The sequence below is a fragment of the Cryptotermes secundus genome, unplaced genomic scaffold (assembly GCF_002891405.2).
Source record: "Cryptotermes secundus unplaced genomic scaffold, Csec_1.0 scaffold816, whole genome shotgun sequence".
NCBI lineage: Eukaryota > Metazoa > Arthropoda > Insecta > Blattodea > Kalotermitidae > Cryptotermes > Cryptotermes secundus.
Genome location: NW_019724601.1, coordinates 3,431,347 through 3,458,242, shown reverse-complemented (window position 1 = coordinate 3,458,242; position 26,896 = coordinate 3,431,347). Strand labels below are relative to the sequence as shown.

Here is a 26,896-nt window from a genome sequence, read left to right as displayed (position 1 = left end):
CCAAGAATATATTTACTTTTTCTTTTAATTTATTACACTTGCAAACTTCATGTCTGGAAGTCCAGTTGAGTCCACTCCAATTTTGGTTCAATGCACATCTTCTTGCCTTGATATCCTGTCTGTATCAATCTGTTAATGCTATTTTAATGTATTTTTAAATAATCTGCACCTCTGTTCTCGCAGTGGGAACTATGAAGTGTATTATCTTGTGGAATGTGATGCCGTGTAGTCTGGTAGATGTTCAGTGGCGTTTCAGAGGATCATACTGTCTCCATCATCAGGATCAAAGAGCAAGCCAAGGAAGCAACCAGAAACACATAGCAGCAAACAAGGGGAGTACATTCCTCTGAAATATCTGTAAACTTGTACCATACTATATGTATCTACAACCCTGATGACAGTACACTTCAACTGACATTTACCAAACAAAACTTTTAAAGTTTTTCTCAGAGGGCTGTCTGGCCAGGAACGGTAACTTCAAAATCTGGCCTCCAAATAAAAGTACTTATCTTCATCTATACATACAACAGGTCAGGATACTCTTCAAAACAGGGTGTTCCTTGCTGTTATTTTATTCAGGAATTGATTTGGAGCGGAGAATGGGAATGTTTCTAAAAGTGTGTTAATTCTTGGGCCAATACAACAAGGATCACTTAACGATCCTTTTCAACTGCAGAATATAGTGATCACTGCAAATCATGAACTGGGAAGGATAAGGAAAGAAGGAGCATCTGCCTAGAATGAAGAACACCAGAAATGAACCTCAATCAGAGAAGCCATCTCCAGTCCAAGATTCAAACCCAGAACCTCCTCGTGAATGCCAAGTGAGGCAATTAAAATAAGTACTCTATAATAGGTTCCTTTCAAAGCCTTTTCTGTTACACATCCAAAATCACTAAACACAACACTACATAATCTCTGCAGATGAAAGAGCATCATTTAATAATCTAACAGTCACTCTGTAAGATTTTACTTATTGTAGTCATCACGCTTTCAGAGCTTGTGCTTAATGTGTGGGACTAGGTGTTGCTGAATGTTGTTGAAACGTTTTATCACATCTTTTTACAAATTACACAATTTGTCCCTATTGGTTAGCATCCCACTCCTCTGTTCAGCCAATCATCGCTTTACCTCCAACACACTTCCCAATTGCAAAACTAAATAAAAGCTACCGAATCTCTCCAAAATCATTAATTTTGAAAGTAGCCGAAGCCATATATTTCATGTTTTCTTGATGAAAAAGACTGCTGGATGAGTACGTCGGGAAGGATGCCTCTAGCCATATTCCTTGTATTACTTACTTACTTACTTACTCATGGAGCTGAGCCCTTCTGGACGAGCCGCCAATTCTGCAGCTACTCAAGAATTTCCCAGCATTTTATGGAACCCGAAGGTTCATTACAGTGTTCACAAGAGCCCTCCACTGGTCCCTATCCCAAGCCAGATCTATCCAATCCATACCATCCCATCATTTCTCTCTAAGATCCATTCTAATATTGTCCACTCACCTATGCCTTGGTCTACCCAGTGGTCTCTTTCCTTCTGGCTTTCCCATCAATATCCTATACATATTCCTTGTCTCCCCCATTCGTGCTACATGACCTGCCCATCTCATCCTCCTTGACTTGATCATTCTAATTATACTTGGAGAAGAGTACAAGTTATGAAGCTCCTCATTATGCAGTTTTCTCCAACCTCATGTCACTTCATCTCTCTTCGGTCCAAATATTCTCATCAACACCCTGTTCTCAAACACCCTCAGTCTATGTTCCTCCCTTAACGTCAGAGACAAAGTTTCACACCCATACAGAACCACAGGCAAAATTATAGTTTTCTATATTCTAATTTTTAAGTTTTTGGACAAGAGACGAGAAGACAAAATGTTCTGGACTGAACGGTAGCAAGCATTACCCGAGTTCAATCGCCTCTTAATTTTCTCCTGAATCATGTTTCGATCTGTTATCGTTGTTCCCAAATATCTGAACTGTGCCACATTTTCAAAACATCTGTTTCCTATCTTTATGTCATGATTTTGCCCTGCATTTTGGTGACGAGACAGTAACATATACTATTCCTTGTATTAGGAATCTAAACTCAAGAAATGAGAACTATTGATCCCTCAGTCATAAAACTCCTGAGTTCTGGCAAGAACAGGTAAAAGACTGTCAGAAAGGTATGAAAGGAGGGCTGCATCTTGCTGGCATTTAATCTCAGATATGAGGAACTGGTATCTCCTTAGTCACAAAACTCCTGATTCCTGAGTTCTAGCAAGAACAAGCGAAAGGCTGCCGGAAGGGCATGAAGGGAAGGCTGTACCTTGCTGGAATCTAATCTGAGATACTAAGAACTGGTGTCTCCTCAGTCACAAAACTCCTGACCTCTAGCTACAACAGACAACTTATACTTTGGTCTGAAAGACACTGTACCCTCTTTGGAAGAGATCCACGTTGTAGAACTTGTAGAGCTCCACGGAGAACTCCACTGTCGCCTGCAGCTCGCTCATGGCGGCCCAGCCAGGCTCCCCATCCTGGAAGCAAGCAATTACATTTGAGTCCCTATGAAGTTGTGTTCAGTTTGAGTGTGAAACTTGGTCTCTCACTCTAAGGTAAGAAAACATATTAAGGATGAGTTATAAACTTGTCAGATGAATGTACAGACAGGATATATTACAAGCACTGAGAAAATTAATTAAATACATAGCTCCATAACCAGTACTCAACCAATATTATCTTGAAAAGATGAGCAGGAAATATAGTATGCGCAGAGAAGACGCAGAGAGAGCCTATGGGGGAGAGATCATTTGTTAGACACAGGAATAGACATAAGGAAAATACTTGTGTGAATATTAGTGAAAATATATACTGAATTGAGCTGGATGAGCATAGAGTCCAATTATGGCCTTTTGTAAACATGGTAATAAGCCTTTCCCTTCCATAAAAATGGCGAGTTCCTTGGCAGCTGAGAAATTTATTGACGTTCCAAGAAAAGCGTGGATCATGAAGCTAGTTATATCATTATGGTAGCAAAGGCCAAGCATACATGCAGAAGACGTGCAATAATATGCTCCTTTCAAGTTTTCTTCACAGCCTGCAACTGTGTGGTGTATCATCACTTTCCTTTATGAAACAAAATAAAACTAAAAGGGCTGTTACTAAAAATAAAGGAATAATGGTAGATGGGCAAAAACTATATTATAACTTAGTTTTATTGGTTTATGCTGTCATAAAACTGTCATAAACGCGCCATAGCTCAAGAAGTTAGTCGCTGGCTTCCCACCGCGGCGGCCCGAGTTCGATCCCGGGTCTGGTCAAGTGGGATTTGTGGTGGACAAAGTGGCGCTGGGGCAGGTTTTCTCCAAGTACTTCGGTTTCCCCTGCCAATCTTCATTCCACCAATTGCTCCACAATCACCCTCACCTATCATCTGGGGCTGGTACAATAGACCAGAAGTGGCCGCAGTACAAGGGCCCTAGTACGACAACACTATCAAAAATAAAAAATGTCATAAAACATAACAATTATAAAGCGTTCCTTCCATCTCTTTTAATTACCTAGAACACATGAAAACTCGTGGAAACAAATTTATTTGGCACAGAATGTGTCTTTCGTTCTACTCTTCAACTTTTATTCGAAACATGTGTCGCTGCTATAAATATGCAATGAGTTGCGTGCGAGTCCGGTAGAGACGAGGGAAGAAACAAATGCAGGTCTTCATGTAAAGTCTCAACTACTTTTGTTGGATTTTAACCAAAAAAAAATGTTATGTTCAAAAAAAATTAAAGAAACTCCCCAGTGTGAAATTTCATGAAAATCGGTTCAACTGTTCTCCAGTTGTTACATACAGGGAAACAAACGCACAAACTGACATGGGGCATGTAATAGGCGCACTTTTACAACTTTACATTCTAATGTGCCAAAAAAAAACACCTGCTAACATTTTGTGTTTTATAATTACCCATTCAGGCTCCTGTAGACTAAAACTTTTATCTGGTGAACTATTTAGGTAAAACGTGTTCATTTTATTGAGCAAGTTGGCTCAACCGATAATTATTTTGACCTAATTTCAGGTGTTTGATTCGAATCTCGGTTGGGGCACTCCATATTCCAAAAGAGATTTTTCGTAGTTTTCCTCAGTTCTTCCAATTACATCCCCGGATAATACATTAAATTAGGCCACAACCGCTTCCTTCCACATCCCTTCCAATTGACTATTCACTATTATGCAATCATTTGATACTATGTCTAGTCCGAGTTACATACATCATCGTTAAGTAAACTGATTTTCATACTACCTACAAACCACTTCCTTCTATTAACGAAGAATGCACACCACAAAAATGTAACATCTATAAAATAACTAATCGGTGATGTAACGGATCTAACTACATACAAAGTGACAGTATGGAAGGAATTAATGACAAAAGGTAAAGCTATCCCTGTAACAGGCCGTGGAGGCCCATAGGGTTGTGAGACCTCGAGGCTTCCACATTTTCCAGATAATCGTCTCACAGATAGCGGTGAGGTTGTCAGCCTTACGCGCCGGCCGTCCTTTACTCCCAGGAAGATTCCTGGTGCTCATTTCTGTTAGAGGCTGAGTCGACCCCAGGGTCGAAGGGTTAGGTCAAATGAAAAATCCAATGACCTCATCGGAAATCGAACCCGCGACTTTGCGGCTTGTAGCATAGTGCCTCAACCAACTCCACGGCCTGTTACAGGGATACTTTTACTTTTTTCTTTACTTTTATGGGATATAACATGGCTTCCATGGCGGCTGAATTTGGTAATATCTACTAGGGCCATCAGCCGTGTCAGCTGGTTAAAGATTAGACGTTTCAGGGACCGTCTCTACCTGATCAGACGCTGATGGTGGAGACAAGAGTTGGTTCCTGAAACGTCGGAAATTTTTAACCAAATGACAGAGCTGATAGCCCGAGATCTTATCAAGATGTGTGATAATGTACACTGATGTACACAGGAGAACTGGAAAGATATCCCCTAATTTTTTACATATTCCCACGAAAGTACGGCCTATGTTTCAGAGACCTGACCATTCTCAATAGAATGCGCACTGGAGTTATTCGAGTACACTAACTGTGGGAAGGACTTCGGGGTGTGTATGGGTTATAACGGAGCCTCAATTCAAGAGCGTCACAATCCCTCCCTCCCACAATGCAGCTGGAAACACTGTGCCGCTACCCTTTCCCATACTTACCACTTCTTACGCGCAACCTAGTGGCCAGGTCAAAATTGACGGCCTGTATGTAGGAAAGCTTTAATAGCATTGGTTATCTTCAACTTGTTTATGTGTGGTTAAAATTAAATCAGTCCCTCGGCTTAATTAATTAGGCATCACGCCATGAAGACGTACATGGGAGTTGAGGTATAGCTACACCAATTTTAATCTCGGCACTAGATGGAGGTGAGAGGTCAGCTTCATGGCCCTGCCGCCTTACCCCTAGGGAAACAGCCCCTGGTACCCATTGCATAGGAGATAGGGTGGGCCCCAGTGCGGGTCTGGACGTTACGGAGAAGAAGGATGTCTCTTTTCGCTACTACCGAACCTTGACTTCTCATTTGTCCAGCCCGTCGCCTAACAGCGATAACTACTGAAATATTTGTTTAAAAGGTATAGGTCAAGTTGGCCCTGTGCTTAATTAAGCACGAAGCCATGTAGATGTTATGGGGAGTGGAGGTATAGCTCCAGCATTCTTAACTCGGCACTAAATGGAGATGAGGGGTCAGCTTCACGCTCCTGCCGCCTTACCCCGAGGAAAATATCCCCCGGTAACCATTGTATAGGAGACTTGCGTGGATGCTAGAGCTGATCTGGACGTTAAGGAGAGAAAAAACTCTCCTGCCCTTACCAGGAACTGAACCCCGAATTCTCGGTTGTCCAGTCCGTAGCGTAGTCGTTGTGTCGACTAAATTGTATGTGTACTGACTGTGATTAAATTGAAATAAATGTCCTGAGAAACATAATTATGAGGTGCAAATGTACGCAAGTTTGTTAGACGCCCACGTGTTGGATTATCGAAGTTCGCATTTGCTTTGTTCTATGTTGGAGCGTGTCAGAACTGCATGTCTACTGGCAGTAACTCTCATGAGTGCAACAAGTTTTCTGTGTCCGTGAGTGGATGGCAACACGGACAGAGGAGAGGCGGGAGATGCATATTATTTATTGCATGAGCAACTACAGATTTTTGTCATACAGCTGGCCTATGAATTATAACACACATGAAGCCATATCTCCTTCACGACTTAAACATAAGGCGGACATTTAAAATTGTTCAGCCGGTCAAGAAATGGGCACGCGGCAGCGTAGTTGGTTGAGACATTATGCTATAAGCCGGTAGGCTAAGGGTTCGATTCCCCTTCTGATTATACCCTCAACAATCCTACACTTCGAATGAAGCATAGGGTCTTTTATGTATACCTTTGTAATTATTGTATAAAAGACCTGGAGGGGCAAAAGGCCCATCTGGATATGACAGTTAAAAGAATAATCCTCACCGGAGGTGGGAACAGAACCCTGGACATTCACCTCTTGACCAAACATTTTACTAACTGATGTATCATATGAAATTAAAGGATCTATTTCTGTCTAACATTAAATTTATGACTCGGATTTCTGATATGTTACAAAATATACATTGACCTTGGACACAATCATAAGCCATGGTTGCTAGCCAGAGTGGCAGTCTAAGGACAGAGCTGCTACCATTACACCTCTGGATGGGTCCTACAAATTCCAAAAATAAAAAATTTATAGACTAATACAGAAGAAATTGGAAATAACGCATTGACAGAATGAACTGACAGAATTCTGTTGGGAATCAATTCTGTCCAGAGGCTTTTGAAGGTAGAAGGTACACTAAATTTTTCCATACATGTTCAGACCTTCTGGGCAATTGAAAAGCCCATAAGCCAACAAATCATAAACAAAACCCACCTAGATCATGGCTGATGCCAAAAATGGCCTCCACTATTATGAATGAAATTCCTTGCACCTCTGTAAAATGTTCACATTCATGCAATGGAGTTTCTTTCCATAAATCTGAATTCTGTATGTGAACTCGAGTACAAGCTATACAGAATAAATTAAACCAATCAGATAAATTGCTTCCATTCAGATACTGTTCAGTTTAAATTTCAATGGAAAGTTAAAAACACTGACTCTTGAATTTAGAAGCCGAAATCAGTTCCTCTGTTATTCATGTTCTCTCTAAAATATTCTTCTTCTGCTTCTCTTCCTGCTAGCCACACTTACTGCAAAGTTCATACAGTGGTGACATACCTGCTCATTCCCAGGTACTACAAAATCCCTAAAATTTTTCTTACATAATCATACACATCTCCTCAGATTCACAGACCCTTGGCCTGTCTCCAAAATTATTTTATGAAGTAATTTCGCTGTGCAGTTAATATTCAAGGGTGTAAGCTCTGAATTAAATGGTTTGTTATTTACCAGGCTTCAACAATTCTAACGGTAATTATTCGTTTATGAAAACTCTGTAATAATTTGGTTCAAGTCTTATAAAAAAAATCTTGAGAATCGATTTACATAAGATATGATGCTATAAGGATAACTAAAAGTGAAGATCATCATCATCATCATTATTATTATTTCATATAACATTGACTTAAATAAGGGCAGTGTTACTGAAATTCAAGAACACTGTACATACAACCACCACTTTCATCAAAGGTCATATTCACATGCAAGAATATCTTGCGGCAAACCAGGCCATTTTTAATTTTGACTGAGAATAAACTCTTGCAGGATGAATGTCTGAGACTAACAAAATGACAAGCAAAAGAAAATAGGCATATCCAAATAAAATTTTCCACAGCACAGTTCTGTTCATTCTTTCCTCCTATGATGAAAACTAAAGTGGAACAAGTTCCAGACTTAGGAATATTAGGTGACACACCTGAGAACTAAACACATGCTGCCTCAGCCGTTCAATTAGAAATTACGTGACATTACTATGAAGTTAACTGATCACTGTGGCTGTAGCTGCATGGTTTAAGGCATGAAATGTCTTTGCCTGCTAGAACACTGGGCTTGTGGGTTCGAATCCCACTAAAGGCATGGATGTATGTCTAAATTTATTCTGTGTTTATGTAAGGTAGTGGCCTTGTGACGGGCTGCTCCCTTGTCCAAGGAGTCCTATGGACTGTCTAAGATTAAGCAACTGAAGAAACACACGCGTTTCAAGGATGCCCTATGCTCCAAGTGGGAGCAACAGGAATAAAGATTGGTAGAGACAGACTGTGAAGTTAAAATATATGGATATGTAATAACATAAAACATATACCTTTCCACTATCAAACTTCTACCATTCTTGTGGATAAACCGTTGAATTCACAGGTGACTGGAAATTCTGACACTCAATATAAAAACATTCACAACCACTGTCACGTTACACAATATTTTAAACAACTTCGGAAAATATAAACGGTACCACACATTAACAAAAAAACGAGTTCTCTACATGTAATCAGGAACACGGCTGCGGCCCTAATTCGATAGTTTCTAACTTCACAACGGTTAAATTGACGATTTTTGAAAACCGGGATAAATACTGTCCGGAACTGTGTTTGTCTATTTCTTCCATCCCGCCACAATTATGAGCTCTAAAACTGTCACATTCTGAGACTGCATCCATAATGAAGCGTAAAATTATGTTAAATCAACATGATTATCCATCATTATGCGGAATCTGACGCTGGGGTTCACTTTCATTTTCTTTTTCAATTACGTCGTTACCCTCGAAAATTCCGAGACCACACCACTCTTCTGAACCTAAAGTTGAGTGTCTAGCCCGGTGAGCTAGGACATGACTGCACTCCTGACAAGTTATCACAGACATCACAAATCAATGTATCCATTACAGATTCACTGCTTTACGGCTCCGCGCATCCAGCTTCTTTCGCACTGCAACTCGCGACACTTGAACACATTTTATTGATTTTTTAACAATTACAACTTATGACACCTTTTGTAACTAAATCAGAGAAGTATGGCACAAATTAAGTCACACTACAACATTACACACCAAACGCACAAGTCAAACACGACACTGTAAATGAAAGCCACACTCCAACTAAACTGTCAAACTAAGTTCGGACGCCATACTCGAAACTTGTTTTGTTCTAACAGGTTAACCAACATGAGCGAATTTGTTTTGTTATCTAAATGACTTTATATTATGGTTCAGAAAGTAATATTGGCGGATGAACGATAGTACATATTCTGCAGATGACTCTGTAAAATTAGGACTCTTATCTGAAATTTCACTTGAAGTCATTTGAACCTTGGCTTACACGTCCGCATGTACTGCGTACTGGGCGTTGTGGATCTCCTGCAAATTCACAATCATTGCGCCCCCTCGTGATATATTTAAGAACCACAACGCATTCGAATTAGTGAAGACTTTCAGAGGGAAATTTAAGTCTTCAAAATATTGCAATAATGTAAAAGGTAAAGGTAAAAGTAAAGCTATCCCTGTAACAGGCTGTGAAAGCCCATAGGGTTGCGAGACGTTGAGGGCCCTACATTATCTAGACAATGGGCTCAAAGATGGCTGTAAGTTTGTCAGACTTACGCGCCGGCCGCGCTTTACTCCCCAGGAAAATTATGTACTTAATTCCTGGTACTCATTTCTGTTAGAGGCTGAGTCGACCCCAGTGCCATAGTGCAGCCGGAAGGTTTAGGCCAATTGAAAAAATCCAATGACCTCATCGGGACTTGAACCCGCGACCTTCCGGCTTGTAGCATGGAGTATCAACCAACTACGCTAACGCTACCCTGAGCATGCAGCACATTATTACATTCTAGACCTTGAATTTGGACGTTCTCATCTGATTCGTATCTTGACTAGTTACAGAACAAGAATATTTAATATTTTAACGTTCAATTTCCCCGTCTCGTGGTGTCTGTATGTCTGTTACTTACTTTCTTACTTATGAAGCTGAGCCCTTCTGCAGCTACTCAAGAAAATCCCAAATTTTATGGAACCCGAATGTTCATTACCGTGTTCACAAGAGCCCTCCACTGGTCCCTATCCTGAGCCATATCCATCCAATCGACACCATCTCATCCTATCTCTCTAAGATTCACTTTAATATTGTCCACCCACCTACGCCTTGGTCTTCCCAGTGGTCTCTTTCCTTCTGGCTTTCCCACCAATATCCTATATGTATTCGTCTCCCCCATTCGTGCTACATGCCCTGCCCACCTCATCCTCCTTGACTTGATTACTCTAATTATACTTGGAGAAGAGTACAAGTTATGAAGCTCCTCATTATATAGTTTTCTCCAACCCCCTGTCACTTCACCTCTTGAATGTCTGTGTTAACTCTCAATATATTTATTAATAACAAGTGCATATACGGATATTTTATTTTCAATCCTTTTTAGCGTACTTTCCTTATCTTGAAAGAATAAAACTGAGGCTTACGAGATGACGTTGCTGTCTCTGTCTATCTACCTACACGTCTGTGTATCCGTCTTTGTCTGTCCATCTATCTGTATAGTCCTCAAATTGTTGTTATTTTGATTATGTAACTTAAAGAAAGTCTATGAACTACTTCGAAAATTGTGAGTATAAAATTATGGACACAGTTCTCCCTTCCGGTCTCAAATCTCTCTGTTATGGAAGTATTTGTGTTTGGAGGGAATTTCTTATGTTAGGAATTTTGTTGTTAAGGACAAAAAATGGAATCTATCATTTTCATTTCCGCATTCTCCTCACTTACCCGAATTTGTTCCATTTGATTTCTGGCTGTTCCATAAGATGAAACGGTTCACTTCCAGAACAGAGTACAAATCAAGCAGTCAATCAAACATCTGTTATGGAGAAAGCAATTTACCAGTGGATAAACTTAACACTGAATGAGAGTTCTAATATATTTCCAAAGTATGTTACATAGTTGACAAATGTGCATGGACTAATCTATGTTTAAACATGAACAAGGTTTTGATGTTCTGTGAGGCCGAAATTTCTCACAGAGATGACTTTGAAGAGTAGTCCTGTATCTTCTGAAATTTTCAGGGCTGAAGAATAATTTAGGATCATATTTCAACCATGAAAGTGGATGTAATACATCCCCGTCACAAAAAAAACACTCCATGGCTTTAGTCCGCAAGGGAACTATACCGACCGAGCGACCGCCGCTTGTCGGCGAATTTAGTGCCAACTTTAGCGGATAGAGGGTATCGCGTGGTCAGCGCAACGAATCCCCGCGGCCGTTAATCTCGGTTTTCTAGACCGGAGCCTCTATTTCCTTGAAATACTCCCCAATTATCCTCACGAGGCTGAGTGCACCCCGTTGCAGACCCACTACTTCTCAGAAAATCTGGTAGCGCCGGTAATCGAACCCGGAAGTCTGACCACTAGACCACAGAGGCGGTCCCCATTCCTGTCACACGCTACACGATGTCGTATTCCTGGAGATAGAACTCTTCAATATTTCTGTATTACGTTTCAAGTAATATATTTTTGCAATAAAAGAATTAAATTTTGTAAACTAGTGAAATAATAACACTGCATGAGTAAGGAATACAATACCCAAAATATGCATTTCGTACTTTAAACACACGAACATGAAAATGAAATTAAATGAATGAGCATGGTTACACAGTATTTAAAAGAAGATGGTGACGTTGACACCCAAGTATGAACGACAGTCGTTAAAAAACAGTTTCAGTAAAAGAGTTAGTTGTTATAACGCAACAAATATTGTTCATATTACGTTATCTCACAGATAACTAGAGTCCCAAAATATTACAGTAATATTTCACATTGCTGTAGTGCCAACTTAACTCACATTTACAAAATATTTCCTTAGCTCTGATATTTCCCTGAAAACACGATTGATTAGAGCTGTAATACGACCAATGTGCCATCGCCACAAACGTTTAGGTCTTATTTACCAATTTAACTGTATGTGAATTTGGAATTCCCTGTGTTATTTTTGCAGCAACTCTCAATCAAGCTCATTGTTCCCTTAATTTGGAGCACAAATAGAATTGCAGAAGTGTAAAAAAATTCAAATTTCAAAATTTCACTTTCAAAATTCCACCAGTGCAATTTCTGTAATCTTGAGAATACCAAATTGAAATATTCTCCATTAAGACTTCTGTACTGCGACTTCCTGAATTCCTTGTTGGGTTGACGTCTTAACACTGCAGTGGAACGTTACCGCGATCTGGCCTGCAATCCCGTGGCGGAGAGAAAAGCTATGTACATTCAAGTCGACACCCACTAAGGTCAAGGCACTTCACACACGAAGAATGTCTCAAAGGAGCACGGCGTATCGTTCCATTTGAGACCCTTCCCATCACGGTTCCAGAGTTCCAGACAATGCTCTTCTTCCCCGTTCTCGTACCGAAAATTATTCGGTTCTCCAGTGTTCCAATTAGTGAAGGTGACAGGCCGACCGGTTGACATCCAGAAGAACACACCCTCTTCGGCTTGGTCCGTCCCTGATGTCCAGAAATGTTCGTGGCCCAGTCCTGCTTATGACAAACAAATCATTAATATTCAACATTAACATACTGTAGTAATGACTCTGTAAACAACGGCTGTTGCAAAGTAATGGCCGTAAATAGCAACAGAAGACTTGTATTCTCTGCGCTATCCGAGTGATAGCCACGTGATACAACAATAGAAGAACAGATGGGGAGATGTGATCAATAGTTATAAGCAGGGCAATTCTAGAATTTTGTTAGTTGAGAAACAGTCGACGGGCAGTAACGTCGTGAAAAGTACCCGAAGTACCCATTAGACGGGAATCTGAGAGGGCCCCCAAACTCGTCTTGATGTTGAATAGCCAAAGTTTCGGAGGAATGTATCGCATTGTATTAATTGTGNAATAATAATAATAATAATAATAATAATAAGCGAAAATTAGTATTTTGGGAAGTAGACGATTTGTTAAAAGTTGTTTTTAAATGTTCAAAGTGCATCAGTAAAATTAATTTGTACCGAAATCCCTGATGTGTTTTTCCAACTTGTCGTTCTCTTCTTGACTGCTGATACTCGCCAGGTGCATCCCGTGGTAACGACAGTACTGAGCAGCTCTGTACCAGTTCGCCTGTAACACACGCAACACATCACACTTCAGTGTAGTATGGGCTGCAGACACTGAGACGGAAACAAATGTAAGGAAAGAAAGATTCTAATATAATTTTATTTAATACATTAGAGTACCGGGGGCACGCGGTGGCGTAGTTGGTGGAGGTACTATGCTACAAGCCGGAAGGTCGCGAGTTCTATTCCCCATGTGGTCACTGAATTTTTCAATTGACCTAATCCTTCCAGCCGCACTATGGCCCTAGAGTCGACTCAGCCTCTAACAGAAATGAGTACCAGGAATCTTCCTGGGAGTAAAGAGCGACCGGCGCGTAAGGCTGACAATCTCACCGCCATCTGTGAGCCGAATGTCTGGAAAATGTGGGAACCTCGACGCCTCACAACCCTAAGAGCCTTCACGGACTGTTACAGGGATAAATTAAAGTACGTATTTCTTCTTCAAAATCCATTTATTTCGTCGCAGAAAACACACCCAGTCTCCATTACAGGTTAATGCTGTGTATGAAAACGATCGCTGCTCTTTATGAGAATTATAACGAAACGCTTGAGCAGACCGTGTGAGCACAATGCAGAGACTTTTAATGTTACAGCAGGTGGCACATATTGCTTTACATTATATAATATGGAAATAAGGATTCAGTTTCGTCAAATATCATAATTATAAATTTACTGAGCTCTATTTCAACAAACTTCCGGCATTCGTGTGTCGGTGGGAAATTCAAACATGTATACAGGGATTTCTCTCCCGTAAAGTTGCCTACATAATGTATGACGTAGTCTGGCTCTAGAGTAGATGGGATTTACTACTCTGGTTTGAAAGATTAGGGAAGGGGGGAAAAAGATTGAGAGAAACTAAAAATTTTGAAGGTTTACTGTGCTTTTGAAAGGTTGGGGAAGAGAGGAACAAGAATGAAAGAAAGTAAAAATTGTGAAGGTTTAAGGGTCTGAAATGAGACAGACGTGACTTTTATAAGATATAAGGGAAGCTAGAAGAAATTGAAAAATACTGTGACATGCAAGCCCACTTCTAGGCAACGCCCGAAATACTCGCAAGCAACAGAAAAGGTACTGGAAGAAGTGTTTTCTATGCTATCCGCGCTAAGCCCAATGCTAGGCAACGGACCATTAAACATGCATTCTGACACGTGACACATGTTTTCCACGAGGTCAGACCCGAGTCTATGTAACGAGTGGTGAAAAATAATTGGGAGGTCAGGTCAGTTCAGTTCAGTAGTTGAGTTGAGTGTTCAGTTGTAGAAGCTGTAGGAGTATAGTGGAGTAGAATAAAGAACAAGAATGGAGCAAGTCCTAGTGATTCGTGAAGTGGGTAGGTTAGCGATAGCGCTGTAATTGATTTTGATTCCAACTGATTGTAAAAGAGTGTCAATAAATCAAATCGTCCAATCTATAACCCGTTATTATTAGTGATGGAGCCATAAACACTAACAAAACGGTTTTAATGTCTGTCTGTAGTTACATGATTTATACGGACATAATGACATTTATATGGGAAGATGATTTTACTATTCTGATGTTAGACACACTTTTACAACTGCCTAAAAATTTATCTTATGTTTGTTATTTCTGAATATTCTGTTTTTCGAGAGGTAGAGAAAACTAAAAAAATAACAGTAATTTTAGCAGGCTGTCGGTGCGCGCCTAGGTGTAAACTATAACGCATCTAATGAAGTAAAGTAAAGTAAAGTAAAGTATGTAAGGTAAGATACTAGTAATTTGATCACTGAAAATTCGGCCCGTTGAAGGAACACGCCTCATACCCTTCACCCTTCCCCTTCACCCCATTCTGCCCTGCCTCAACTTCATGAAGGTTAGCATAATCTTGCCAAACACATGACCTGTCTGTTGCCAAGTTTATTCTTGCTCCTTATTGTCCTGCAGAATTAGACAGTGTGACTATAAGCACGCACCTCAGCTATTATTGAGCATGACACAGGATCATGTGGCCACTGCATCGCCGATTAACCTAACTAACCGTGTTAGCATAACGAAAAAACTAATGAATTAACTAAAGACTAAGGACTTAAAAAATAAGTCTGTCACTGACTGATAGACTGACTGCATAATAACTACTTATAATATATGTTATTAACCAAGTTTATTTATTTTTAGCCTAGTTTGTTTATTTCGGAAAAATGTAAGCAAGCTTACGAGATCACCTTGCTGTCTGTGTGTCTGTATGTCTGCATGTATATCTCTTCCCCCCTTAAATTATGAATGGCTGAACTAATCTTTATTAAATTTAGTATGTACATAAAACTAAAAAGCGGAACTCCGTGGCCTGTAGTCCGCAAGCGAACTATACCAAGCGAGCGACCGTTGCTTCTCGGTGAAGTTAGTGCCAAGTTTTTGCTGATAGAGGGTGTCACGTGGTGAGCGCAAGGGATCCCCACGGCCGTTAGTTTCGGTTTTTTGGATAATTTAGACATTTAGCCGATAATATTCCATTCAAGTAGCTCCTCAATTATCCTCACGAGGCCGAGTGAACCGAGTGGACCTCATTCCAGACCCTCTACTTCTCAGAAAATCTAGTAGCGCCGGGAATCATATATATCATAAATCCCTCCTCTAATAATATCAACAATACATTCTCTCAACTATTTTAGACAACCCCTTAATATTGCTGATATTTATTTATGGTCTACTTAACGATGCACTTGTTAGCTCAGACTATACAGCATTGCATGATATTGTGGCGTATAGACCCGTTGCTAAGAGGTGACTTTAACATCAGCCGTTGCTAGGTGATGGCCGCACGCAACAATAGAGGTGTCACGATACGTGTCGCGTACAGCCATTGCTATGTAGCGCCCGCAACATACGCGTGCTCGATGACGTCAGACAACAATAGAAGAGGTGATGCAGGCGGTGTTCTCTGTGGGTCGTAACATAAGACTCGACTCAACCCAGTCAGTTGAGTTCTGCAAGCGAGTCTGAGAAGACATGGCTCTGTAATTAAGTTGACAGTTCAGTTGTGGTATATTCGCCGGGTAGTGACGACGTAAGGACAAAAGCTGAAGAATCTCCATTGTTGAGAGGTGTTACTAAGCAACGACTAGTTAAGACACTGCAGGCTGGAGGAGTGTAGTGATTTGTAAAATGTTGAAATCAGCAATAGTGCTATAGTTATTTGTAGTTACGACCTATAAGTGATCAATAAATGTATTTACCAATCCATACCTCGTCTATAGTCACTCATACACGTGATAATATAAAAAGGACTTAATTGAAAGGGATGGGTGCCATAAATATAATTAAGGGTAGATAAAGGAATCCGATTGGACGGACTAGGGAGAATCTCAAGGCTGTTACGGCCAAAACTATCAGTATCACTGGTATGAAGATTAATTTGTTCGCTACTAGGAGACACTATGAGACACGATGAAATAAGTAAAGAAAGCACAACACGGTCAAAAAGTTGCCAAGTTTCGACAGCCAATATCAAAAAACAACGCCACAGAAACGAGAGTTAATATTCAGAAATACATAATCCTCTCGACTGATAGACTGCATTCAAACTGGGCAACTGCGTTACAATTGTTCTACTACGAATTTGGTTGCCTGCCAGTTGCAGAACTCTTAGGTTCTGCTGTCAGTGTTCGAGTGAAGAGGAAAAGGTCTTCAAAGTTTCGAGTATTGCGCCATAATTGTGAAATCATATTTTGTTTCCGTAATTGAAATAAGTTGAATGAATAAACAATCAGCGATTTATGTGAAATTACCTTTTACTTTCAGTCACATTCCTTAAAAAAAGAAAGTAAAGATTGAAATTACTTTCTTAGTCGGAATTCAAACGAACTTTTACTGGAACAATGACAATGGATATCTTGGAGTAGTTTTTCCTATTAATGTGATTTTTCTTTGTAGAAAATTACATGGGAGAAGAATGATGGGGTTTCTCTGTACGTGATTGGCTGCTTACACGAACATAAAACAGTTAAGGTAGTGATCAGCTTGACTGACTTTCAAAACGTTTTCTGTGGGTGAGTTGGCACCATTGATCCTGCGCCATTTGTCAAATGTTTCTTCTCCCAGAATTCCGCGTGACTTTACAGAAATAAAAACATATCGATGTTCTAAAGGGTGGCTAATGCCCTAGAGCTGGGCTGGGAACACAGGCACGCCAAAAATTGAATCCGTCTTTTGGTGATATCCGGATAACCGCGGGCTATTTTCCCGTGAATAAAGCGACAGGCGGGTGAAGCTGACCACTTATCTCCATATACTACCAAGCTCAAGAATGGTGGAGCTATCCTCCAGTCCTTCATACGTCTTCTCGGCGTGTTGCTTAATTAATTAAGCACAGGGACACATTTACTTGTATACTCTCACGTATAAGGAGTAAGCGTGACTAATAATTGTGGGATCTAGATTTGATGATTCAATTTATTGGACGTCTCCATTACAAATACAGTTTATTATAACAGTTTACACATTGAACTCCTTCTGGACGACGAATCTCTCACTGTTATGTGGCTCTCCGACTGGTCTCTAGTTTCTGGTCTTCTGTTACTCAGTACGACTCTCCCCTGCGAATCATTTACGTGTCCTTTCATGGCCCGGTTCGGACCGCGAAGAGAACACATACTTGAAGGGTTCCTATGTTGTAATCTGCGTGTTCGTTGCCACGGTAAGGCGTGTTTAGCAACTTGTTACCTGGTAACGACTCGTTCGTGCTATCTGTTGTAACGGAAACTTAGCCGTTGCTTACCAAATGACGTCTGTCTCTGGCTTTCAGGAGTCTTGTCACAATATAATGGTTTCTCATTTATCTGTGGATTATTTATTGACACTGTCACTACTGCAGACGCTGTGGCTTCAGTGATATTAAAAGTAATATTTTCTCTGCGAACATACAAAACACTTACATGTCTTAATATTATAAGAACAGACGCAAACTGTAAAATCAAAACAGNTTGTTAGTGTGACGGACCAGAATGAAAGACCTTAAACTTAAAAATTTCATGAATATGTTATCATATGTTTATCCCGTAGTTGCAGTTGGCCACCAGATGTCTCCGTATGCTTGACCTTTCGAAAAATATGACTAAGCAGCGTTACGTTTCAGTTTGGGTGTCTCTGGTACCGAGGCTGTCATGGGCGTGCTAGCAGAATTATTGGGTTTGGTGCAAAAATGACATAGCCTTATAATTATATCGCTGATGTATTTTATAGGCCTTAATCTTCGTCCTTATCGTACAAGATAAAGTGACTAATTGGCCAACACCGAGGAGCAGAGCGCTGATAAACTTGTCAGGGAACTGAAACCACATTGTGGAACCCGAAATGTCACTATCGTAGGCCTCCGGTCCTTGACATGAGCCAAATGAATCCAGGACATAACTTTCCAACCTCTTTCAGGCAAATCTTAATATTATTTTCCCATCTCTTATTATGACTTCCAAGTGGACTCTTTCCTTCGGGCTTCTCTACGAAAATGTTGTCTGTATTTCTCTTCTTTTCTACTTACGACACGTTCCTCGTTTATTGACCGCCTCTGTGGTCTACTGGTCAGAGTTGATCAATGTAAATAAAAAACTATCAGTAAGAACGTCAGTAATTTGAGTCATTATACCCTACTGTATATACAGCGATCAATACAGTGTACAACTAATGTGAACGTATTTTTTTTTTTCCTTTGGCGCTAGAGCCCCAATTTGGGCCTTGGCCTACCTCCATGAAACTCCCCGCTTCACTTCGGTTTACTAGATATTAGACATTCGGTAGGACACCTTGGGCGGGTGATCAGCTCGTCGCAAGGCCTCTACCTGTACATATACACACACAAACACTATATATTGATACCCTGAGTGGGATTTGAACCCACGACCCCGGCTTCCGAGCGAGCGTAGACAGTGCATGCCTTAGACCGCTCGGCTACCGTGACCGGTAGGTGAGCGTTTTCCTGATACTAATATTCCCTAAACCAGTCTATTCACTGGAGATATATCCTTTTTGCATCGTTATTACAGATCTAATCTCCGCGGCTGGCGTAACTTTTCAAGTTGGTCTCCGCTAGCACAGCTACTGTGGCGCGCCCCGCTGTTCTCTTGTGGTACTGCCAGCTTAAGATTCAAGAGTGAAATAGCTTTCATTCTCCCTGTCTGTCTTCATTGATACCAATTGAATTCTTCGACACTTTGCATGCTGCGGCACGGGGTATCTCGCCTATATACTTGAATTTCTTTCTGAATTTGATTCATGCCTGAGAGGCACAAAGTAAACCTCTCGTTTTCCTTAAACAATTAAAGTCAGCTATTTTGTAGGTTTCGTCCAAATGAAGTTGTATATCGCCATGGAAACACAAAGAGAATAAAATAGAGGAAATTAACTCCGTGGTTTTAGTCCGCAAGCGAACTATACCGCCTCTGTGACTAGTGGTCAGAGTTCCTGTCTACAGATCCAGAGGTCCCGGGTTCGATTCCCGGCGCTACCATATTTTCTGAGAAGTAGTGGTTCTGGAACGGGGTCCACTCAGCCTCCTTATGATAACTGAGGAGCTATTTCAAGGAACTAGCGGCTCCGGTCTAGAAAAACGAAATTAACGGCCGTGGGGATTCGTTGCACTGACCATGTGACACGCTCTATCGGCTAACGTTTACACTAACTTCGCCGATAAGCGGCGGTCGCTCGGTCGGTCGACCGTTAATTAACAACAATTAACAAAACTAATGAAATGAAAGGCGTGCATTAATTTTAAACCATATAATAAGTACATCGAGTCTATGCTCGTGCTTCGTTCTACAGTTCGTAATCAGTTCAGTGATGACTGTCTAATATTCGAAGACATTTCCTGACTGAGACTGAGGTGTTCCCGTTAACACGTGTTCCTGCGAGACTGCCCCTCTAGCCCTGCTCCACTTTCGCCTCTGGTCTTTATGTCGGCATACAGATCTACAAAAGTCTGTATAATAATCCATTCTTAACTACGTTAATGTACTCATGCAACAGAAGTAAAAGGCATATGTGAACGCGCCTACAAATCGTACCTTTTACTATCTCTTCATATCAACTTACTTATGTTAGTCTCTGCCAGACAGTCTCTGGTCCCTCGAAGCAGAACTCTGCGTCAGCAAGGTAAAAGGTAAAATTGTCCTGTGCTTAATTATTTAAGCACTATGCCATAAACACACATGTCGGAGCTCCACTTTTGTTGACCGATATATATGTTGACCGCCTCTGTGGTCTAGTGGTCAGGGTTCCTGGCTAAGGATCCAGATGCCCCGGATTCGACCCCGGGCGCTACCAGATTTTCTGAGAAGTAGTGGGTCTGGAACGGGGTCCACTCAGCCTCGTTAGGATAACAGAGGAGCTACTTCAAGGAAATAGAGGCTCCGGTCTAGAAAAACGAAATTAACGGCCGTGGGGATTCGTTGCGCTGACCAAGCGACATCCTCTATCCGCTAAAGTTGGCAACAACTTCGCCGACAAGCGACGGTCGCTCGAACGGTATAGTTCGCTTGAGGGCTACAAGCTATGGAGTTTGTTTTGATTATATATATGTTGATATGTGTTTCGTTTGCGACTAAATTTCTGGACGGATTTTGTCACATTCGGCATTTAAGAATTCGTGTTTCACGTGTCGTTGCCTGATGAACATAGACATTCAGCTCCAAGAAAAGAAAATGGCCGTCAAAATACAAAATGACCATTTTCGCTAAAATGGAAGTAACGATTTTTATTATATATCGGTAATTCACGGAGAATATCTACTTAAATAAAAGTGTGCAGGTGATATCTTGTGGAGAACACTTGCGCACTAAGGGCCCAAACGTGAAATGCCAGTGTTGTCGAAAACGGCGTTACCTGTCGAACAGACTCAGTTGTTGTTCGATATTCAGTAACAAAGATTGGTCTAGTGAGTAACAGCAGAATGCAATACCAATGAGACATAGTCAAGGTTAGTCATATATGAGGAAGCGTGTGAAACATCAACATATTTACCTAATGACGGAAATAGAGCGAATATCTGTCATAGAGTGGTTTACAAAATTGAGCACGATGTACAAAGTGCAAAAGAATAGTCATAATGAACTGGAATTAAAGTTCCACTAAGACAGATCTGTTAGTGAATGACAACACTCGAAACATAGACACCAATGAAAAATAGATTTGCAGAGGATGGAAGAATCTCGCTTCCCCCTTCAAGCTTATAACTATCGTCCGTCTGGTAGAAGAGGCATAGGAAGACCAAGAAAACGATGCGAGGAGAGGAAGCAACATTAGATGCTGAAACAACCGTTTTGCCTAATACATATCGTAATGAGGGGCACGCGGAAGCGTAGTTGGTTGAGGCACTATGCTACAAGCCGGAAGGTCGCGGGTTCAAGGCCCAATGAGGTCGTTGGATTTTTTTTTCACTTGATCTTATCGTTCCAGCCGCACTATGGCCCTGGGGTTTACTCAGCCTCTTAACAGAAATGACTACCAGGAATTAATTAAATAATATTCCTGGGGAGTAAAGCGCGGCCGGCGCGTAAGGCTGATAACCTTACCGCAATCTTTGAGCCGATTGTCTAGATAATGTGGGACCCTCAACGTCTCACAACCCTATGGGCCTTCATGGCCTGCTACAGGGATAGCTTTACTTTTTTTTTACATATTGTAATGATGATGAACTGATATTTGTTTCTCACCTTGAAGAAGATTCCGAGATAATATCGCTTTTCCCCCAGTTTTAGTAACGGCATTGTCCATCTGTTGCCGGCCAAGGTCACACCCTCGTCCACACAGTTGGTGCATTCGCCTGAAATACAAAATAAAAAGAATTAGCTACTGTTCACATAAAGGTGAAAATGAACCTGCTCACGCTGGTTCTTCTCTCGCGGATTTTTCTACCCCGAAGATGGAGGCGATACGTACCTCTGAAACGTCGGTTCATACAAGATCTACCTGGCACCACATTCCAGCAGACATCGTTCTTCATAATCTTAATTCTAATCCATTATGTTGGTGAATAAAAAAAATTGCATTTGAAAGAAAACTTCTTGTTACAACATAATGGCGAGGGGCAACCAGCCCACATTACACATGAATGAGGACAGGCCTCAATTTGTCATGGGATAAGAGGGCGCTGGACAGTGCTGGCATCGTTTAACTACACAGAACTCATTATGTAATGTATTCAAGCCGAGAGAAAAACAAAATCAGGCTTATAGTTCAAGGTGCTCATTTTGAATAGTATCAAAGGCATGGTTTGACACATAACGGCCCAGTATCGATATAATTAATCGGTGACACAATAACACGAAATGAGCGCAGGAGATTACAGTTTGAGTCGCCATTTCTGGAGCATCATTGAGCTGACGTCATTAAAACATTGAGACAACGGGATCCCAGGCTTCACGTGTTGTCTTGTGAAGGAGAGAAGAAAAGGAAGAAAAAGGAGAGAACGGAATGATATTGTCACGTGATATACTGGCTATAGACGGGTTTGGATTTGTGACTGTTTTTATTCAACTGTTACAGAACGTAACTACAAGTAACTGCAGCACTAGCGCTAGTTCACACACCATAAGATTCATTACAGCGCGCATTAAATCTTCTCAGCCTGCTGTATCTTCATTGAGAGTCGCCTAGTAACGGCTTCCAACACCGTATCTTCCGTTTTCACGTCCTTACTGTCTGGCGAATATCTCACAACTCACTCCCAGGGTGGAGGCCACCTCGCACCAACCTATTGTTTTCACTCTCGTCTGAAGACTCTCCCGTAATAGCAGCTGCTCCTCGTTATATAACCTCGGCACGGGTCGCACAGAAAATACATTTCCCAACAGTACTTCTATTGTTGCATCACATCGTTATCGTCCGGACCGCGTAGAGAACACAGCATTTTTGTGTAATTAAAAAGGATTTATCTTTAAAATCAACAAAGTTATTCTTATGTGATAAATAGGCATTTCCTCTGCTCCACCCCGTATAATGTTAATAACATTTTAAAGTATTTAACAAGCACCTTTTTTCCTTGGCACTACAGCCCCAGTGGGCCTAGGCCTAACTGCATGAACTTCTCCGTTCACTTCTCTTTTTCTAGATCTCACGCATTCGGCAGGACTCCTTGGGCGGGTGATCAGCTCGTCGCGAGGCCTCTACCTGTATACAAACACAGAAAAACGCACACACCCACACTAAAACTACCATGTCCTGAGTGGGATTCGAACCCACGATCCCGGTTTCCAAGCGAGCGAAGACAGTACATGCCAACAAGCACTTTTAGTGTAATAAATAATCCCATAACTGCACTGCAGAATTTTGTATTCCCGCAAATTGAAGCGCTTCAGCCCGAAATCATTTTCCAACAAGAAGGTGCGCCACCTCATTGGAGCACCACAGTTCGTGATGATTTGGACAAGCATTTTCCACGAAGATGGATTGGACGAGGTGGTCCAATTTCTTGGGCCCCAAAGATCAAGTGACATTACCCCACTGGGCTTTTTCTTCTGGGGATATGTCAAAGACATTGTTTATAAGACGCAGGTGAGAGACATCGATCAATTGAAAACCAGAGTAAGAGACGCAATAGCCACTGTGGATGTCGGTATGCTTGCCCGAACCTGGCAAGAAATCGAATATCGTCTTGATATTTTACGTGCAACAAATGGAACATATGTACAACTTTATTAACAATAGACACAAAACTTTTTGGGTTTCTCAATCCAACAATGTAACCAGTTTATTTCTATCTTCGTTATTTTCCGAATTAAAGATCAAAATGTGTCAGAACATTTGTAGACACCCTGTATTTTAGTGTAGTTCATATAAGGTTATCGTTTCATTATAGACGGTATACGTACGATCTGGCCGGTCACGGTAGCCGAGCGGTCTAAGGCATGTACTGTCTTCGCTCGCTTGGAAACCGGGATCGTGGGTTCGAATCCTACTCAGGGCATGGATGTTTAGTTTGTGTGTTTGCGTTTTTCTGTGTTTGTGTACAGGCAGAGGCCTTGCGACGAGCTGATCATCCGCCCAAGGAGTCCTACCGAATGTGTAAGATCAAGAAAAGCCGAAGTGAACGGAGACGTTCATGGAGGTGGGCTTAGGCCCACTGGGGCTGCAGTGCCAAGGAAAAAAAAAGGACGTGGAGAGAGGCTCCCTGCATACGACTAGACGAATTGAGGAAAATAGCGAAGGAACTCAGAATAATCGATGGCCGCCAAAGACAACTTCCCAATGCAAGTCGGACGCGTTACCGCGGCAACAAACAACGCTCGGTAAGATCCATTTTGATTTATGTCCGTCCAGTATGTGTGATGTGTGGTTTACATGGCGGTGAACATAACGATTATGATCTTCTGATCTTAACGCCATGTAATTCAAAACTGAAAATGGAGGCAGTAAATTCCTCCGAAACGTCGGTAACGACCTAGGATACTACACTGTATAAACCCGGAAGAACACAATGTAAAACATCTATCTCACATAGTTCACATAATCATATGCTAGTAGGCGTTTTGAATGCCAAGGCCGGAGGAATGGCCAGATTGGGACTGTAGAGATTTAAATTGAAATCCACGTTCCTTGCAGGGATCTCTGACCTAGTGTAGGTGGACCGCCAAGGGCGACACACCCTGTATGACGTCATATTCTAATGTGTGTCATATTGTGGTGCAGAACAAAAACTATAGATCTTTGTCATTGTTAGAAGAGTTCTTGGATTACTTAACGAAACTACTTTATTTTCAAATGCCATATAGCGTCCAAGACACGCAGTATCGTAGTTGGCTGAGACACTATGCTACAATTATGCTATAAGCCGGAAGGTCGTTGCTTCGATCCCCGATGAGGTCATTGGATTGCTTTTCAATTTACCTAATCCTTCCGGCCGCACTTTGTCCTTGGGGTCGACTCAGCCTCTAACAGAAATGAGTACCAGGAATCTTCCTGGGGGAGTAAAGCGCGACCGGTGCGTAAGGCTGACAGCCTTACCGCCATCTATGAGCCGGTTGTCTAGAAAATGTGGAAGTCTCGACGTCTCACAAATTTATGGTCCTCCTCGGCCTGCTGCAGGGATAACTTTACCTTTTTTACCGTAAATAACGAGAACATGTAATTTCAGAGCTACACTAGCGTCACGTAATGTAGAGCCTTGGAATTTTGTGTAATAATGATGTTCAAAAAGTAGGTCCTGTACAACTTTCACTGAGAGAATATTTTCCGTATAATATAAAGAAACATGACGGTAGCTGGAAAGAAATTCCTCTGCCGACCTACTAATTAATTATTATTAAAATTGAGTTATATCACGAAGTTTATAACTCAATCTCAGATTATTCTGTCTAGATTTCAAAACGCTGGAGACCAGGAAATGCAAAATGACAACTGCGCTATTTTTTCTGGTTGTGAAACGCGTAATCTTACATTGAGGGAACACGTAAATTACAGAGGCTTGGAATCGAAGTATAGTAAACACTTGTAATAACGGATTTCGGACATGACAGACAAAATCTGACTGTTTTATTTGAATGACGATAAACTTATAACAACACACAGAACATCTTCTTACATTTTAGTTGAAAAAATTATAAGAACAAGAAGGAAAAGGTAAAGGGCNTCTACCTGTACACAAACACAGAAAAACGCACACAAACATCCATGCCCTGAGTGGGATTCGAACCCACGATCTCGGCTTCCGAGCGAGCGAAGACAGTGGAGTGGACATATAGATCCACGTATTCTTGACCTCGGTAGGATTTGGAGGTGAGTGGTCAGCTTCACGTCCCTGCCGTTTTACCTTGGAGAAAGAGCCCCAAGTACCCATTCGATAGGAGGCTGGGTGGGCCCCAGAACCGGTCTGGACTACGTAGAGAAGAGAGAAATCTTGCCCCTTCCAGGACTCGAACTGCGACCCCTCGGCCGTCCAGCCCGTAACCAGTCGCTATATCGACTGAGCTATTCCGGCTCTAAAATAAAAAGTACAAGAGTTAAAAAAAATCGCTGTCTTGTCCCAGAATTCACTACATGAAACTGTGACGTGATAGAATTCTTTTTGTGTGTCCAAATTTGGAATCGACACACGAGAATTAATTCATTTATTATGTTAATCTAGCACTGTAGATTAGTGCAGCTGATAAAAGCACAAGTATATGACTGAAGTTTTCAGGTGTCTGTCTGTCTGTCTGTCTGTATGAGCCCTGGTCCTGTGAATGTTACGCTGACATATGTGACGAAGAATGCAACGGTGTGTGTTTCATTTGGCCTTCTTTTGGATCATATTTCGTCAGCTTCCAGTCGGGCTGCTTACAAGCAAGTAAACCGTGACCCCACATTATTTTAACACGCTGCACTTGTCTGATTTCGTGAGGCTGAGCCCTTCTTGAGAAGCCGCCAGTTGTGCAGCTACTCAAAAACTTGCCAATATCTTATGGAACACGAAGATTCATTACCGTGTTCACAAGAGCCCTCTATTGGTCTCTATCCAGAGCGAGATCAATCCAGGCACGTTTGAACCGTCACACAGTAATCGAGAAACCTGTTCCTTGCATGTTCAGGATATAACGGTTCTTATGACTTCTCGCTTTTCTACGCTGAAATTGAAGCAGAAATTTTAATGCTCAGTATTTTCGACATATGGCCCTTGTTGGGAAGGAAGTGGGACGAATGTCAAGACGCAAGTATTGCATCTTTAAAAAATGTTTCGATTCTGAACAGCACAATTCTCATATTCTCACTGGAGAGTTTTCGATATTGGAGTGAAGATATCTAATCCCAGAAGAAAGAGTGTTCTCGTTGCTGTCGAAGCAGAAAACATGAAGCAAAACACTTAAAGCCACTTGGAGAGGC

General features: G+C 41.3%; 2 protein-coding genes across 6 annotated transcripts in view; both read right to left on the bottom strand.

The window, feature by feature from the left end:
- The window catches only part of LOC111862479 (protein FAM135A), a 71,060-nt gene extending 61,745 nt beyond the window's left edge, over positions 1-9,315 (bottom strand). For all 5 annotated transcript variants that reach the window (XR_004512798.1, XM_033750685.1, XM_033750686.1 and 2 more), the window contains exons 1-2: positions 8,318-9,315; positions 2,427-2,527 (exon numbers count right to left, since the gene is read on the bottom strand). Coding sequence is in view for 4 of the 5 variants with exons in the window: in XM_033750685.1 (XP_033606576.1) it covers positions 2,427-2,503 (77 nt within the window). In the remaining variant the exon portion in view is untranslated. The remainder of the gene's footprint in view (positions 1-2,426; positions 2,528-8,317) is intronic.
- Positions 9,316-11,557: 2,242 nt separating this feature from the next.
- Positions 11,558-26,896, bottom strand: part of LOC111862472 (C-type lectin 37Db) — a gene marked incomplete at its 5' end in the record, with an annotated part of 92,461 nt that continues 77,122 nt past the window's right edge. Inside the window, 3 exons of the mRNA XM_033750682.1 lie at positions 11,558-12,519; positions 12,992-13,100; positions 21,754-21,863. Coding sequence (XP_033606573.1) covers positions 12,275-12,519; positions 12,992-13,100; positions 21,754-21,863 — 464 coding nt within the window. The remainder of the gene's footprint in view (positions 12,520-12,991; positions 13,101-21,753; positions 21,864-26,896) is intronic.